Source organism: Macaca mulatta, chromosome 12, assembly GCF_049350105.2.
Source record: "Macaca mulatta isolate MMU2019108-1 chromosome 12, T2T-MMU8v2.0, whole genome shotgun sequence".
NCBI lineage: Eukaryota > Metazoa > Chordata > Mammalia > Primates > Cercopithecidae > Macaca > Macaca mulatta.
Window position 1 is genome coordinate 70,044,469 of NC_133417.1, and position 14,859 is coordinate 70,059,327.

Below are 14,859 nucleotides of genomic sequence, written 5' to 3' on the forward strand. Positions count from 1 at the left end.
GTGCTATCTCCAAAAAATATTTAAACTGAGGCTTTAGTTTCCTCATGTCTTAAATAAAGCCTAGATATTCCTTAAGGTCCACTCTAGCTGCAAAATGTGAAAATATTAAGGTTCCGTTTGTGGATAGCTTTTCAGAGTTATGTTGAAATTCATCTCTATTATTAATGAAAGGCCAGCCAAGGAAATTGAAAGTCATTTCTGGTCTATTAAAAGTGACTTGGCAGCAGATTTCTTATCAACTTAAATGGTTAAACACATTTTGGTTATATAATTGTGAATATGTATTTGTGGGAGGAAGAAGAGTAGAATTTGGATAGACCCAGACTCGTCAAAAATGAGAAAAAGAATGAATGCACACATATGGCAATCATTGATTCCTATTGGCAAGTGTTAGAGCTAAAAATAAAGTGCTTTGTGATTGCTAGGAAATGGCTAGAGACAGTATTTGAAGCACCTTGATTTGTGAAGATTAGGAGGCTGTGAAGCCTTGTGCAACGGAATATCACAGACTACAAGGAATCACAGGACTGTCATGTTGTCCCAGTGCTTCTCCGTCATTTGAAATAAAAAAAAAAAACAGGCTGCAAGTCAGATAAATTCCATAATTGGCAATGTTCCTGTGACTACTCACCCCAGGGTAATCAGATTCAGAACAGACCTACACCTAACTCTTTGCATGGTAAATATCTGATTAGTTATGGGGATCTAACTACTGATTTAAAAATGGAAATGCATTTTGTTGTGTCTGTGGGTATGTGGCTGTGGCTGAATGAACTCAGTACATGGGTTAATTTAACAGTATTTAGTCACGTGTACTGTAGGAAGGGATTAAAGTGCAGTTTACACAATTTCTGACCTTCAGTCATTTTTGATTTTGCCTCTTGGAGATGTTTCTTTGTTTTTTTAACTGAACTGTTAGTAAGCTAAGTGCTTACATCTGTCAATCAACATATTATGTAGCTATTACTCACCTTGAGGCACTTAACTTTCAAAAAAATAAAAGCTGTCTGTTTGTGGTATAGAACAACTCTCCCTGTGTTTTCTCTTAACCACTGCCCATGTTTTTAGGACCTCCTCTACTCTTTCCCATGAGATATTCCTCATTATTGCATATATTATAGTTTTGTTTAAATAACTGCATAATTATGTCATCGTTAGTGAAAGTTTTAATAACAGAAATATATGAAATGTCAAACTTGCCTCTTTTAAAAACAGCTTTATAAAAATCATTCAAGATACTTACATCAACGATCAAGAAATCTAGCCAGCACCAGGCATTAGTGAAATACGTTTGAAATCCATAAGCAACCCATTTGAGAAGCATTTCCAGAATGAATATATAGGTAAAGACTTTGTCAGCATATTCTAGCATGGTTTTGATAGTCTTTCGCTGTTCAATGTATATATCTTCAAAGGCCTGTGAATCAAAAATATTTTATTTTACTTAAATGGCTTGCTTCAAATATTCTAAATATTTGAAAAAATTGCTTAGTATAATAGTGAGTACAAAACAATAATTTGATTATTGATATTTTACATTAACATTGCACATTAGACAAAATCTAAAGACTAAAACTAAGTGTGAAAATGCTGGCAAGGAAATGTCATGCCTTTAGTGATTTAGAATGTGCTTTCTTTCCTACTTCTCACCCCTAAGTCTCTATCTCAATTACTGCTACGAAGACATGCTTTTAATGAAGTAATATGAACTCAGAAATAACTAGAAGTTCTGTTAATGAGGGACAGAATTGGCCTATTCAAGCATTACTTTCTACAATTTCCTGAACGATCTGGCTTATTTTGAGAGAATAAGTTGATTATATATGAAAAAAAAACCTAAAATACACTTTTAGTCCATAAATGTTAATACAATTATTAGGGAAAACTGGATGGTATTTGACAGGGAAAGTAACGTGGTTACAGAATGTCTCTGCAAATGGTTGTCTCAGTGAGGAAAACATCTGTTAGATAAACACCAGATGAGAAATTCCATCTGGCTGTTTCATGGTGCTGATTTGTTCTGAACTGAATTTTGTATCGTTAAACCTTGGGTGCCAAGCTCTGCAAGACACAGATATGCCTTTTCTTTTGATTCTGAAGCTCAGTGTTCGCATCTGGTAATTTTGGAGAATAAACTATTTCACCAGAATCTGATTCTTGCCAATATGCGTTTCACTTACCAAAGCACCACTACTGAGAAGGATCATGAACACAATGAAAGTCTCAAACCAGTTGTGCTCAACAATGCTGTAGCAGGTTTTCCGAAGATTCCACCAGATCTTTCCTTTGCCTTCTTCTGTACTTACTTGACAGAATGGAAACTTTTTAATACATCCTAAAAATCAAATATAGTTTATTTAAAAATATATTTTCATCTTAAATAGGAAAAAACAAACTTTCTTGTTCCTTCCCCACTCCACTTCCAGGTAATCATTTCATAGAGTAGCCATCTCCTTCATTTCCTAGGTATCTTCAGCATCCCTCCTGTATATTGAATTATTCTTAGACTTATATACTCAGCCAAGCCACCTACTTAGAATTTAAGGAAATATTTTATCTAGATTTGCTTAAGTAACAATGATTTCCTTCTTCACCACCAGTCAGGATTATTTTGCCTCAAGGCCATTGATGAAAATAGTCCAGGTGCATTTCTCAGGTTTGAGGCAAAACTACATGTTCGAGTTGTTTATTCATATTTTGATGTGATTCTGGGTTTTTACTTCTTTTCATGCACAGAAAATCTCGTTGTCTTCCCAGGCATCAGCCACTGTCAATTTTCCGAAGCTAATTTATTTTTCAGCCTCAGTGCTTTTCTTAGTCACACCTATGACTCAGCTCATCAGTCAGTATTTCCTTTCCCTTTGTCCTCCCCCTCCTAGCTTTCACATTATTTCTAACTCCCATCCACTCTTCTGCTGTAAGATTCTGAGCTACTACTCATCAGATTAAGTCCAATCACACTGAATAATAGATATTCATTGATTTGTGTGCAAGACACTATGCTGCTTTCTGTGAGAACAGCTACTGCTTTCCCTGGCAAACTCCACAACACAGCTACATCTCAAAACAGCTCTAGCCAGAGCACATTAACCACATTGGAACTATAAGGGAGGGAATGTAATTACTGTAGCATCTATAAATCAAATCACACCATTGCCAAGGAGTTCTACAGGGATTACAATATCAATGACATGACATTCTAGAATGCCATTTATCTCATAGGGTCAGCTTCCTCATGTTATGGAGAAAGAGAAAAAACAAAAAGACCGATCAGATCATTTTAATTGCCCAGGAATAGTCACTGCTGTAAGTATAATCCAGATATCTAGAGAGATTAACTTTTTACAAGAAAACAAAAAAGGAAAATAAAGATAAACATGCCTTCACTATTTCTTTTAAATATTGTTCTTATTTAATTCAATTTATGTATTTATTTTGAGACAGGGTGTTGCTCTGTTGCCCAGGCTGAAGTGCAGTGGCATAATCATGGTTCACTGCAGCCTCGATTCCCTGCAAAAGCTCTGAGATACAGCTATAGCTGAGGTAGCAGTGACCACAGGCATGTACAACCATGTCCAGCTAATTTATTTTTTCTTTATTATTATTATTATTTTTTTTTTGTAGAGGCAAAGCCTTGCTACATTTCCCAGGGTGGTCTCAAACTCCTGGGGTCAAGCAATCCTCCTACCTTAGCCTCCCAAAATTTTGGGGTTACAGGCATGAGCCACCATACCTCGTTTCATAAATATATTTTTTAAAAATGAGGCATATTCAGTCTCTGTAAAGAACAAGGGGAGATTGTATTTAATCACATTAGAGCTTGTTTACCTTCAGTAAAACAAGCTTCTGGTTTAAGGTCTTCTTCGGGTTCAATTTCAGCTTGTTCACCTTCTCGGGGTAGAGCAACATCAACTGTGCTTCCTTCAGATGAGCTGGTTGCATTTAATTTCTGGAAACAAAATCCCATTTCAAAGATGTGATTTTCCCCTCTTTTATTTAACTAACTGGGAAATACTGTGTCATTTTTTGAAAAAAAAAAAAAAAAAAGGTAGTGATAGCATTTAACTCTATTAGTGTTACTGATCATTATGTACTAATAATTTAACATAAATCAAGACATACTATTCAAAATAATATGACTACTGACCTGAATCAGACAAAAAAATTTTAGACAACATTCAGTGTGGGTGGTCTGGAATGGATGGATTATACTGATTAACTTGTTTTATGATCTGCATTTGTATATGAATGCTATATGAACATAACTTAATATGTTAATATTGAGGCCAAGCCAAGAATAGTTGGATAAAGTGGTATGCTGACATCTAGTAATGATTATATTAACTAAAATACATCAAATCAAATTTTAATTTCCACCTCTTCAGATGGAAATTTTCAGAGGGCAAAGAATATTACCAGTTGTTTCTAAGTATTGTCCATGTTTCTATAATTTTAGAAAGGAAGAGCAGCACATTAACATGAGTCACAGTCATTATATTTCAACTTTGCACTCTATTTTTCTCTGGCTTACATAATTTTCTTCTTATTTTACTAGAAGAAAAATGATGGATCTCTCTCTTTTTTTGAACTGCATAACTGAATTCAGTACTTGCCAAAGAATTCTAAATGAAATGGAAATTTCTTCATAAATGGCACTGTCCAGAATCTCTATAGACTTTCATTAGGAGCACATTCTGAATTCAACGTGTGATCCGGCTGTGAATATTTCCTTTAACTAAATCATTGTGACATGACACATGGCTAGAAGAGCCACTGTAATATTACAAGAATAAATAATAAGTACTCTGAGATCACTTGGGAAGACAGGATTGTGCAATGTTTTATGAAAACAGATGCAAAGACATGACATACAGCACAACCTAGATAATGTAAAGCTTTTATGATGAAAGAATAGTGCATGGACATGTTAATGGTTTCAAAGCCCCCATTAACTTTGGTAGCTGAGTGTTAGGGTCACTCTGCCAAAGCCTTCTGAAAGAGTTACTGTGTTATTTTTAAAAAGGCCATAAACACAGTTCACGTTGGGGAAATTTGGCTCAAAATTCCTGACTTAATGAAGACATAATGCAAATGTAGTTTAATATTTTACAATGTGAACTAATTAAAGGGTAGTATCCAGATGACACTTTCTGTTGTGTTACTTTAAAGGTGATATTAACCTGATATTAGCCATGTCCAAATATATATATTATGAAAATTACTTCACGTAAAAATACAATTTTTTAGTACAGTACCTCCTAGGCTGGAGTATGGTAAATAGAGAAGCTAGGCCATCACTTCTGGCTGATAGTTATTAGGGTCATGATAGCACAAACTTTTTTTTTTTTTTTACCATTAATTTCTTCTACATTATGGAGAGGTGGGAAAGCCAAGACATCTTCTCCTCTCCTAGGATTTTTCTGCTTCTTATAGCCAGGATATTTTTATACATTTAAGAAAGACCTAGGAAAATTACTGCTCGGTAGAATTGCAGCAGCTTCTGAGAAAATACTGGATAACTGTTTGGTCTCAGCCACTAACTTTTTCTTCCAATTTCACTGGTAGTTTATGGGTTAATTACTATGGCTTTTGATGAGTGGCAGCCATAATATCCACTTTACAAGTAATAACAATAAGAAACCAATGTATTTGAGGTTAGTTATAGAAAGTTTCATTTTTTTTGTCCTCTTGTCTAATCCAAACTTAATGATTTCTGAGCCTCATCATAGTAAAGCTCAACCTCCTCTTATGAAGCCATTCTTGCATGATTTTCTTCATGCTAAATTTTATAGAGCATTTAATCTACTATACTTGTTTCCTTTGACCAAATATTCTCCTAAATATATGAACATATTTACATACATCTATGTATATACACACATGTATACCAACTACATACACACACACATATATATACCAAAAGATCCAGTATATCACCAAGTATAGAACAGACACTGAATAGTTATGTTGGGTTCACGAAGAGTGAATCAATAAACGTTTGAATATCTTTTAATGTCACTTTATAGAGTGAATTATAGTCTTTAGATAATTCTATCTCTCCATTTTGATCCATAACTCAAGTCTGGTCCTAACAGAGTCTAACTAATTATATTAGAAAATGCATTTTCTTATTAAATAGGAATTATTTAATAAAAAATAATATGTTAATAATAAAAAAGTAATTATACATGTATACACACACACGTACTTTTCCATTTGAAAACTTTAGAAAATATACTCACCCTTCACTTCCCATGTTACCACTGCTAATATAATTGTGAGATGTTTAATTTTTCACATTATAATTCTTCCATGTATTCTGTAGGTGTCTTATGTTTAATACAAATATATACATATTTAAAACAAACCCTTTACAGCACAAGTCCTAATAGCCACTAACCTGAATGACAATGGAATCAATTGTTTACACATATGGACCTCCGGGTGTATTTTTTGTTATTGGGAAGGTCATTAGATTACATATATTTGTGAATGTGGTTAAGTTGTTTGGATATAAATAATCTCTATTCTAATAGCTCTGAAGGTTATGCATTTATACATCTTAAGGTAGAGAGGGACAGTGATCACAGTTCACCTCTCTTCTCCTGGCATTGTGAGGCACAACATATCTGTTGACAATGGACAAGGAAAAAACCCTGCCACCATTCTACTATTGATTGTCCAAGGAGTAGAACCCATTTCATGGAGAATTGCTTTACAGTTATTCCAGAGATTTTCTGATTATAAAGATAATCTTTCAGGCTCTGGAAAGTCCCTCAAGGAATGCTCAGAGGGAATCTTGGCAAAGCTTTTGCAAGCTCCCAGGACCCTCATGAACCAAAGCTTAGAAGATGGTAAGTTAGTTTCCATTTCACTAAAAAGTGTTTTATGGGAGGCTTCCTTATCTATGAAGGTTGACATAAAGTCAGCTTTCCCAAGTTGAAGAATCTGACTCAGTCATGATTTAATCTCTCTCTCTCTCTTTTTTTTTCCCCGCCTTGGGACAGGGTCTCACTCTGTGGCCCAGACTGGAGTGCTGTGGCATGATCATGGCTCACTGTACCCTCAACCTCCCAGACTCCATCGATTCTCCCATCACAGCCTCCCAAGTAGCTGGGGCTATAGGTGCATGCCACCGTGCCTGGCTGATTTTTATTTTTATTTTATTTTATTTACTTATTTATTGAGACGGAGACTCGCTCTGTCACCCAGGCTGGAGTGTAGTGGCGCAATCTGGGCTCACTGCAAGCTCCGCCTCCCGGGTTCACGATATTCTCCTGCCTCAGCCTCCCGAGTAGCTGGGACTACGGGCGCCCGCCATCATGCCGGGCTAATTTTTTGTATTTTTAGTAGAGACGGGGTTTCACTATGTTAGCCAGGATGATCTTGATCTCCTGACTCCGTGGTTCGCCCGCCTCGGCCTCCCAAAGTGCTGGGATTACAGGCATGAGCCACCGCGTCCGGCCGACCTGGGTGATTTTTAATTTTTTTGTAGGGATAGGGTTTTGCCGTATTGCCCAGCCTGGTCTCAAACACCTGGGCTCAAGTGATTCATCCACCTTAGCCTCCCAAAGTACTGAGATTATAGGTGTGAGTCACTGCACCTCGCCAATTTAATCTTACTAGTCAGAAATGCTACTACATTATTTTTTAATGCCCTAGGTCACATATTTATCACAGGAAAGTACCTGTGTTTTAATTCTATGAAGTTATGAAAATATTGCATCAATTATATAAAATTTCTGAAGTTATGCATTTACCTATATTTATAAATTAAATTGTGAATCACATTCTTATTAAATTACATCAACTTACCAATTATGATCTACTACCTGATATGCTTTAGTCACTGGATACATAAAGAACTTTACTGCAGTATTTTTAAATCATTAATTTACACCCTGAAAAACTATATAAGCATTTTAAATTGTATACATTTATAAAATACATATCTATACTATATACATAATTCTATACACTGATGTAGTCTAAATAATCTAAACATTTTTCTAATTAAGTTCAACACTTTGGCATTCACATTCTAGTCAAGGGTGGTTTGTGATACATCTTATTATAGTCATAACCAAAATGACCTTCAAATTTGTTTAAAAGCATATAACTGATTGAAAAGCAAGTGACCAATAAATATAAAGAATAACTTACTTTCTTTATATTGCCATAGCTGTGATACTACAATGATATAAAAAAAGCAAAGAAACCTGAAATTAAATTTACCATATTAAGGAACTCGATGACTATACTAAATAGCTAAATTCATACTTGTTCTGAAGTAGTTAGAAAAATATAATTGGGCATATAGGCATAATAATAGAAAGCTTCCATATAAAACCACATAGTACAAGTTCAAACTTGTTTTCTTGTACTATTTTCTCCCTACTCCTCCAATATTTTATGGCACTTAAAGGTTAAATTCTTCCATCCCTTGTAGAAACGACTGGGTCTACAGAGGGATGATGGCTTATGCTCTACAAATGCACGCTGGAAAGCAGGTTTTAAGATGCAACATTCTCCAGGCCTAATTCAGTCACAGAAAACATGCCTGGCTGTAGCAGAAGCCTGGCGCAATGCTGTGGAAGCCGCACGCTGATCCAAGAACCATGTCCTCAAAGACATGGTACCTGAATATGAAGTTTTCAAGAAGGTTAACTACAAATACCACTCACAGGAATGAATGGGTTATTTCAACATAAGAACAATAGAGTTAACACCCGAAAAAGGCCATGAGACCATTCCCCGCTGCTCAATAGCATGACCTTATATAGAAATTCCCCCATATGACAAATATTGCTCTTGATTTTTATCCAATTAAATAATGAAATTTAACTTTCAGAGATGAAAGAGAATGTTAGCAACTGGCCTACTTCCACTGAAATGCGCTCACATTTCATTTATTTTCAGTCAGCTATCAAATATTTGACTCTCACAAACTGCTGTATGATTCAAGAGGCAAAATAAAAGATTCAGCCATTACAGATTGCCTTTAAAATCTAGCCATTTCTCTAAAAAAGTTGTGGATTTTTGTCTTGCTAGTAGAAGAGGAAAGTTTTGGCCATACACACTATCAGGGCCTTAGTCTGATCTTTTGGATATGCATAACCATATCTGGACTTATGATATTTCACATGAAAAACAGACAGCCACACAGTGAAGCCCTTAGGTTGCTTATCCTAGGTGGGAAGAACAAGGCCAGTAGCTCTTTTTTTTTTTTTTTCGCGATCTCTTATCAAAACATTAAAAATATGAACCACCACCATCTGGTTTGCCTGGACATATATTAAATGTACAACATCCCCGGAGCTCCTTTTATTTTTAAAATAGCCTGAATAAGAACATGGTATGTGAAACTGAAAATCATTATGCTGTAGTTGAAGAGTAGGGTAAAAGAGCATCAAAAAGGAAAAAGAAAAAGGCCATTTGTTTTCAGAAAGGATACAAAAGTATTCATCTGAATGAGCCTTATTTTTTTTTTTCCAGCAGAAGTACACTAAAGCTCCAAGACCATCTTTAAAGGTTGAGATGGGTTTAAAATGGCTATTCACACACCCATCTGCTCCTCTCAAAGAACTGCCTCACATTCAGTTTCACAGAGAACATTTGGAAGACACTGGCCATGTAACAGAGAAACTGAAAGCTAGAGTCATTATTCCATTGCTTTCCAAATTCCAAAAACAGCACAAAGCCTTTTCCAGAAGGGCATGTGCTCTGGACCTTAGTCAAACATCTACTTTCAAAGTTTCCATAAAGACTCTGAAAAAGAGGGAATCCTGTTACAAACATGGCGTAAATAATAATGTGCCAGTATTATTTAATTCTATTCTGCTTGTGAAAAAAAAAGAAAAAGAAATCAGATTTTCTTCAATGACTAATAATGTTGTTTTATTCTAAATCTAAAAATTTGGTGCTGAATAAAAATTGCATAAATCACCATGGACTGTATCTTTGTTGCTATTTTCCATAGATAACTTTATGTCTGATTTTTTTTTTTTTTTTTTTTGCATTTTGCAACTAATTCTCAATTATCCCTAGGGAAAATAAGAGTATGTATAAATTAAACCCAGAGACAACCCCAAACTAATTAGATACTCCTTGTCACCAGAAGCCCTGAAAACTGCCCAATATTTACAAACTCTTTACTTTTGCTTCAAAATTTCCCTCCCAGAACCCGCACTCTGGCTGAGATTCCAGTAAGCAATGGAGAAAGTTGAGTCAATAGAATAAAATGAAAGCTCAGTAAACCACAAATCTACAATGATCTTGGGAGATGCCCTTTACCCCTCACAAAACTAAAATTAGTAATTAAAAACTGAAAATAGTAAATTTTCCAAGTCTCTTTTTTGCCTGGTCAGTTTTGGGTAGAACATTTAGGGAGAAATTAACATAGATCATGGAAATTTCAAATAAAAAATGGGTACACTAGGCCAATTACTTAATGATCAAGATGTAATGAATTTTCATCCCATATATCATGAAGCTTTCTTTTTTAAGTTACTTTACAATGATCACTATGGTTTTGCAGACATAACTGTTCTTAACCTACATGAAAATCCAAGATATGTGTTGCCCAAATGCATACAGACTATGGCCCTTCATCTCCAAACCTCAAGATCACCCATCACCCTATTCTTTTTTTTCTTTTTTCTTTCTTTCTTTTTTTCCTTTTTTTACAGAACCTTTTCCCCAAAACATGAAAGCAAACATTTTCATCTGGAGCACATGAATTGGATAGATTGAAAATTATATTCATAGATCTGAATATAATGATCTGAAAATGGCAGTACTATCAGAAAAAAAAAACCCAGAGGCTTATTTTGGTAATACAATTTACTTATAAAGGCTGAATCAACAACAAAAAGTCGTGGTCTTATTTTAATGAAATAAAAGCAGAGAAACAAAAAAATGCATGCCCTCCTACATCCCTGACTATATTGTACCATAAACATTCCTATCATGTTTTAAAATAGATATTATAGATCCTATAGAGCATGCAATTGATTTTAAAAGGCTAAAGACTAAATTAGAAAACCCATTAGCAGAATTAAATATGATGTTGGGATTGCCCATCTCGCCTGACCATGCTGTGATGTGTCACACGATTCAGCAGAGAGCAGCTGGGCAAGTCTAGCACTTCCTTGCCATGGCAGGGGAAGGAACATAGCTGAGTAGCATGCAGGCCAGTCAAAATTCATTTAGAACGTGATTATACATGTACAACTTGCTTGGGTAACCTGGGTAAAAGTGGTGGCACGAGCCTCTGGCTGGTTAAAAAACACCAGAGCTGCATTCTTGATGGCTCCAGCTTGATTTTACTCCTGTGAGAAGTAAGAATGGTAAGCGGTGAAGGTCACAGTATGATATTGCTAGATTGTGTTTGGAATTCAACTTCAAATATGATTGTTAAAAGCATTTATTCTATATCTTTCACTTAGGAAGACAAACCAATAATCTTTTAAGAATTAAATTGTAAAAATTCATAGTTATAGAAATATTTCAAGAAATCGTGATTATGAGAACTTAAAAAAATAAAAACAAATTCTACATTAGAGCGTCTCAAAAAGATTCGTATAATTCCAAGTTTTTGCAATATTAAAAAAAAAATCACTATTTTGAAATCCATGCCTTCAATTTCCTGACCTTTTTTCATACAAAAGTTTGTATTTGCTTCCATACCAGCCTATTTATGTTAGTGGTATTCATATATACAGATATATACACACACATATATAACAGCAATTCCTATGTTTATCTCTAAAATCTTCTAGGGATCATTTCTCTTTAGCTGCACTAGTCAGGTATCCTTTATTAGGAAAATGAACAGAAGAAATACAGTAACTGGAGTTTTCAAATACCATATAAATTAATGATTAATTTACTGTCTCCTCTTCAAGTAGACATTTCATGAAATTTTTTTAGTGAAAAATGTATAACTCTGGTGGGTTTAACTTATATGAGTGCTTCCTTTATTAGCAAAGAGGAAGGATATTCTGTGCTCTGCAAAGTAAAGTTCAATGTTCTCTTGCTACTTGTGTCAAAAACCTAAGAAACATGAACCAAAATGTCACTTTATGGATATGTTATTTTAAATGTGTTTGTGTGTGTGTGATACCTATTAAAAAGGAATAACCCAGCCAATGTAAGTGTGCACCTGAAGTGTGCTAGCAGCTTTTGGAAATTTCAAATAAAAAATGCACTTTGCTAGAATTCATCTAATCTGCTCTATAATATTAGAACATGCTGGTATTGGCTTTTTATTTTAAAAACTGTCTGCTTTTTATCTTGTGTGTGAGCATGTATGAGAGTTGCCCTGTTACTGTTTTGGTGGGTTTTTAAAGTATTCATTTGACTAAATCATTCACATAAAATTTATTGTTGGATGAATTTAATATTACTGTGCAAGATAATTTGAAATTTTATTCTAGCTTTATAAAAATACATACCTTTATATTTATTTAATGATTTTCCCACTAACATATTTATATATTTTAAATAATTTCTTTACATTTTGTAATTGAATTCTATGTATTCAAAATTTAGCTTGGAAGAGGATAAAGTAGTTATCACAATCACCCTAGAAGACCTTTTTGTTCAGGTAAGAAATGTTTTCCAGGATTACATAACAAGGGAGAGATTTATATCTTGTTATTCTAAATTTATGATGTTTAAACCATTAAAAAGACATGATAATGAGCAGTCATTTGAAATATCTGTGGTCATTATGAAATTTTTAAAGTAGTTTGGAAACCAACTGTTCGGTAGGAGGAAATTAAGATATTTACTTTCCATAAATCTGATGTCAAAAAATTCTGTGGTATTAATCTAGAAAAAGTTTTCTGCCTTTTAGCTTTTCTGCCTCTTTTTGACCCCAAGTTTTTATGCTACTTTGTCTCTAGTTTTCTCTTTTTTCTTTCACTTTATAATTACTTATTTGATGAGCTCCTTCATTTTCAGGGAATCAGGTAATTATAAAATCTGCATTATCAAACATTTTACCTTATTTTTAAACCCTGACCTCTGACTCAGACTGTTTCCCAACACTGATGCTTCCAATTCAGTATATCCCAATTGAACTCCTTTTCCAACATAAACCGGGTAGCCCTTTTTAAAGGCCATTTCAGAAAGTGGCATTGCTGTTTTTCCATTTTCCCAGATTCTTTAGTAGGTTTCTCAGGTTGCCAATGAGTCTCAATTCTCATTACTTATTACCCTAGCTGAGAATTTTATCACCTCATTGCTATCGAATGATTATCACCACATTCCCCAAGATAATCTTTCTTATCTTTCACTCTAAACTGTTTTACTCTTTGATGTCAAATTAATGTTCTTAAAACAGCACTTTCCTATTGCCTTCCCCTACTTCAGAACAGAAAATAGCTCCCTATTAACTCCAAACTCTGTGGCTTACTTTAAAACTTTATAATCTGAAACTACCTCACACATTCAAACATATTTTCCACTATATATTCAACCAATACTTACCTCTGTAGATTATCACTGCATGATAATCTGCAATAATAACCCTAAACTCTCTTTAATACCAAGCTCACTGTCAGCTCCAGCTTTCCTTTAGTAAGCTTCAGCATTTTGCTTTCTGTTAATCTATATTGACCCAAACTTTGAGGCCTATTTCAATTTTATCTCTTCCATTTAGCAATGACTCTTGCTGTCCTCAATATCTATAGCCTCATATGCAACCTGACAGGATTAAACTTTTTAATGGGTCTTTAATGATTTCATGAGTTCATGTTAGCTTACTCAAACATGTTGAGATTTCCTTGAAGGAGAGTTTTGTTATAGAGCTCTTCTTCACCCCTAGCATCCAGCAGATTGCTGAATTCACAAAAAGTGCTCAGTAAGTTCTTGTTAATTGACTGGTATTGCTTCTTACATAAATTCATACCAAGTGATCAGAAATAAAATTAGAGTTGAATTCTTAGTTTGTCAGAATGAGCAACATAAATTAGAATTGAACTCACTAAGCAGACTTTAAATGGAATTCAGAGAAAAAAATCACTACCTAATTTTGTAGGTATTTTACCTTTTTCAAAATATTTTCCAATTTATTATCATACTATCTTTCAGCAACTCTAAAATACCTGAAAAAACTCAGGAAGCTATGAGTTGTAAGATTGTCAGTTACCTATTATAAGGATTTCAGATCAAATTTTGTTGATACGCTTATTTACAAAAAAGAGTTCCAAAATATGCTCACAAAATCATACATTGTTGGTTTGGTTCCCACTGTGTCAACATTATACCCTTAAGCTAAAACGTGTCTTTTATAACTCCATCTGTACTAGACTTACTTTGTATTCATATATTAAATGTCTATGTATAAATAATAGTAAAGAATTTTAATCCTCTTTTCCACAACACAGAATTGAAGAATTAATACCATTACTACTATGATAGAAACTTAAGAATACTAATCATGCAGTAGGATGATTAGTTTCCTTCCTTCCTTCCTTCCTTCCTTCCTTCCTTCCTTCCTTCCTTCCCTCCTTCCTTCCTTCTTTCCTTTCTTTTTCTTTCTTTCTTTCTTTCTTTCTTTCTTTCTTTCTTTCTTTCTTTCTTTCTTTCTTTCTTTTTCTTTCTTTCTTTCTTTCTTTTCTCTTTCTTTCTTTCTTCTTTCTTTTCTTTCTTTCTTTTTCTTTCTTTCTTTCTTTCTTTCCTTCCTTCCTTTCCCTCTTCTTTCTCCTTCCTTCCTTCTTTCATCCCTCCCTCCCTCCTCTCCTTCCTTCCTTCCTTTCTTTCTCTCTTCTTTCTCCTTCCTTCCTTCCTTCTTTCCTTCCTTCTTTCATCCCTCCCTCCTCTCCTTCCTTCCTTCCTTCCTTCCTTCCTTCC

The 14,859-nt window shown here is 34.4% G+C and overlaps 1 protein-coding gene across 1 annotated transcript in view; it reads right to left on the reverse strand.

The window, feature by feature from the left end:
- Window positions 1–14,859, reverse strand: part of SCN3A (sodium voltage-gated channel alpha subunit 3) — a 116,014-nt gene that overhangs the window by 24,138 nt on the left and 77,017 nt on the right. Inside the window, exons 19-21 of the mRNA XM_015110270.3 lie at window positions 3,829–3,949; window positions 2,181–2,335; window positions 1,244–1,417 (exon numbers count right to left, since the gene is read on the reverse strand). Of these exons, the coding sequence (XP_014965756.2) occupies window positions 1,244–1,417; window positions 2,181–2,335; window positions 3,829–3,949 (450 nt within the window). The remainder of the gene's footprint in view (window positions 1–1,243; window positions 1,418–2,180; window positions 2,336–3,828; window positions 3,950–14,859) is intronic.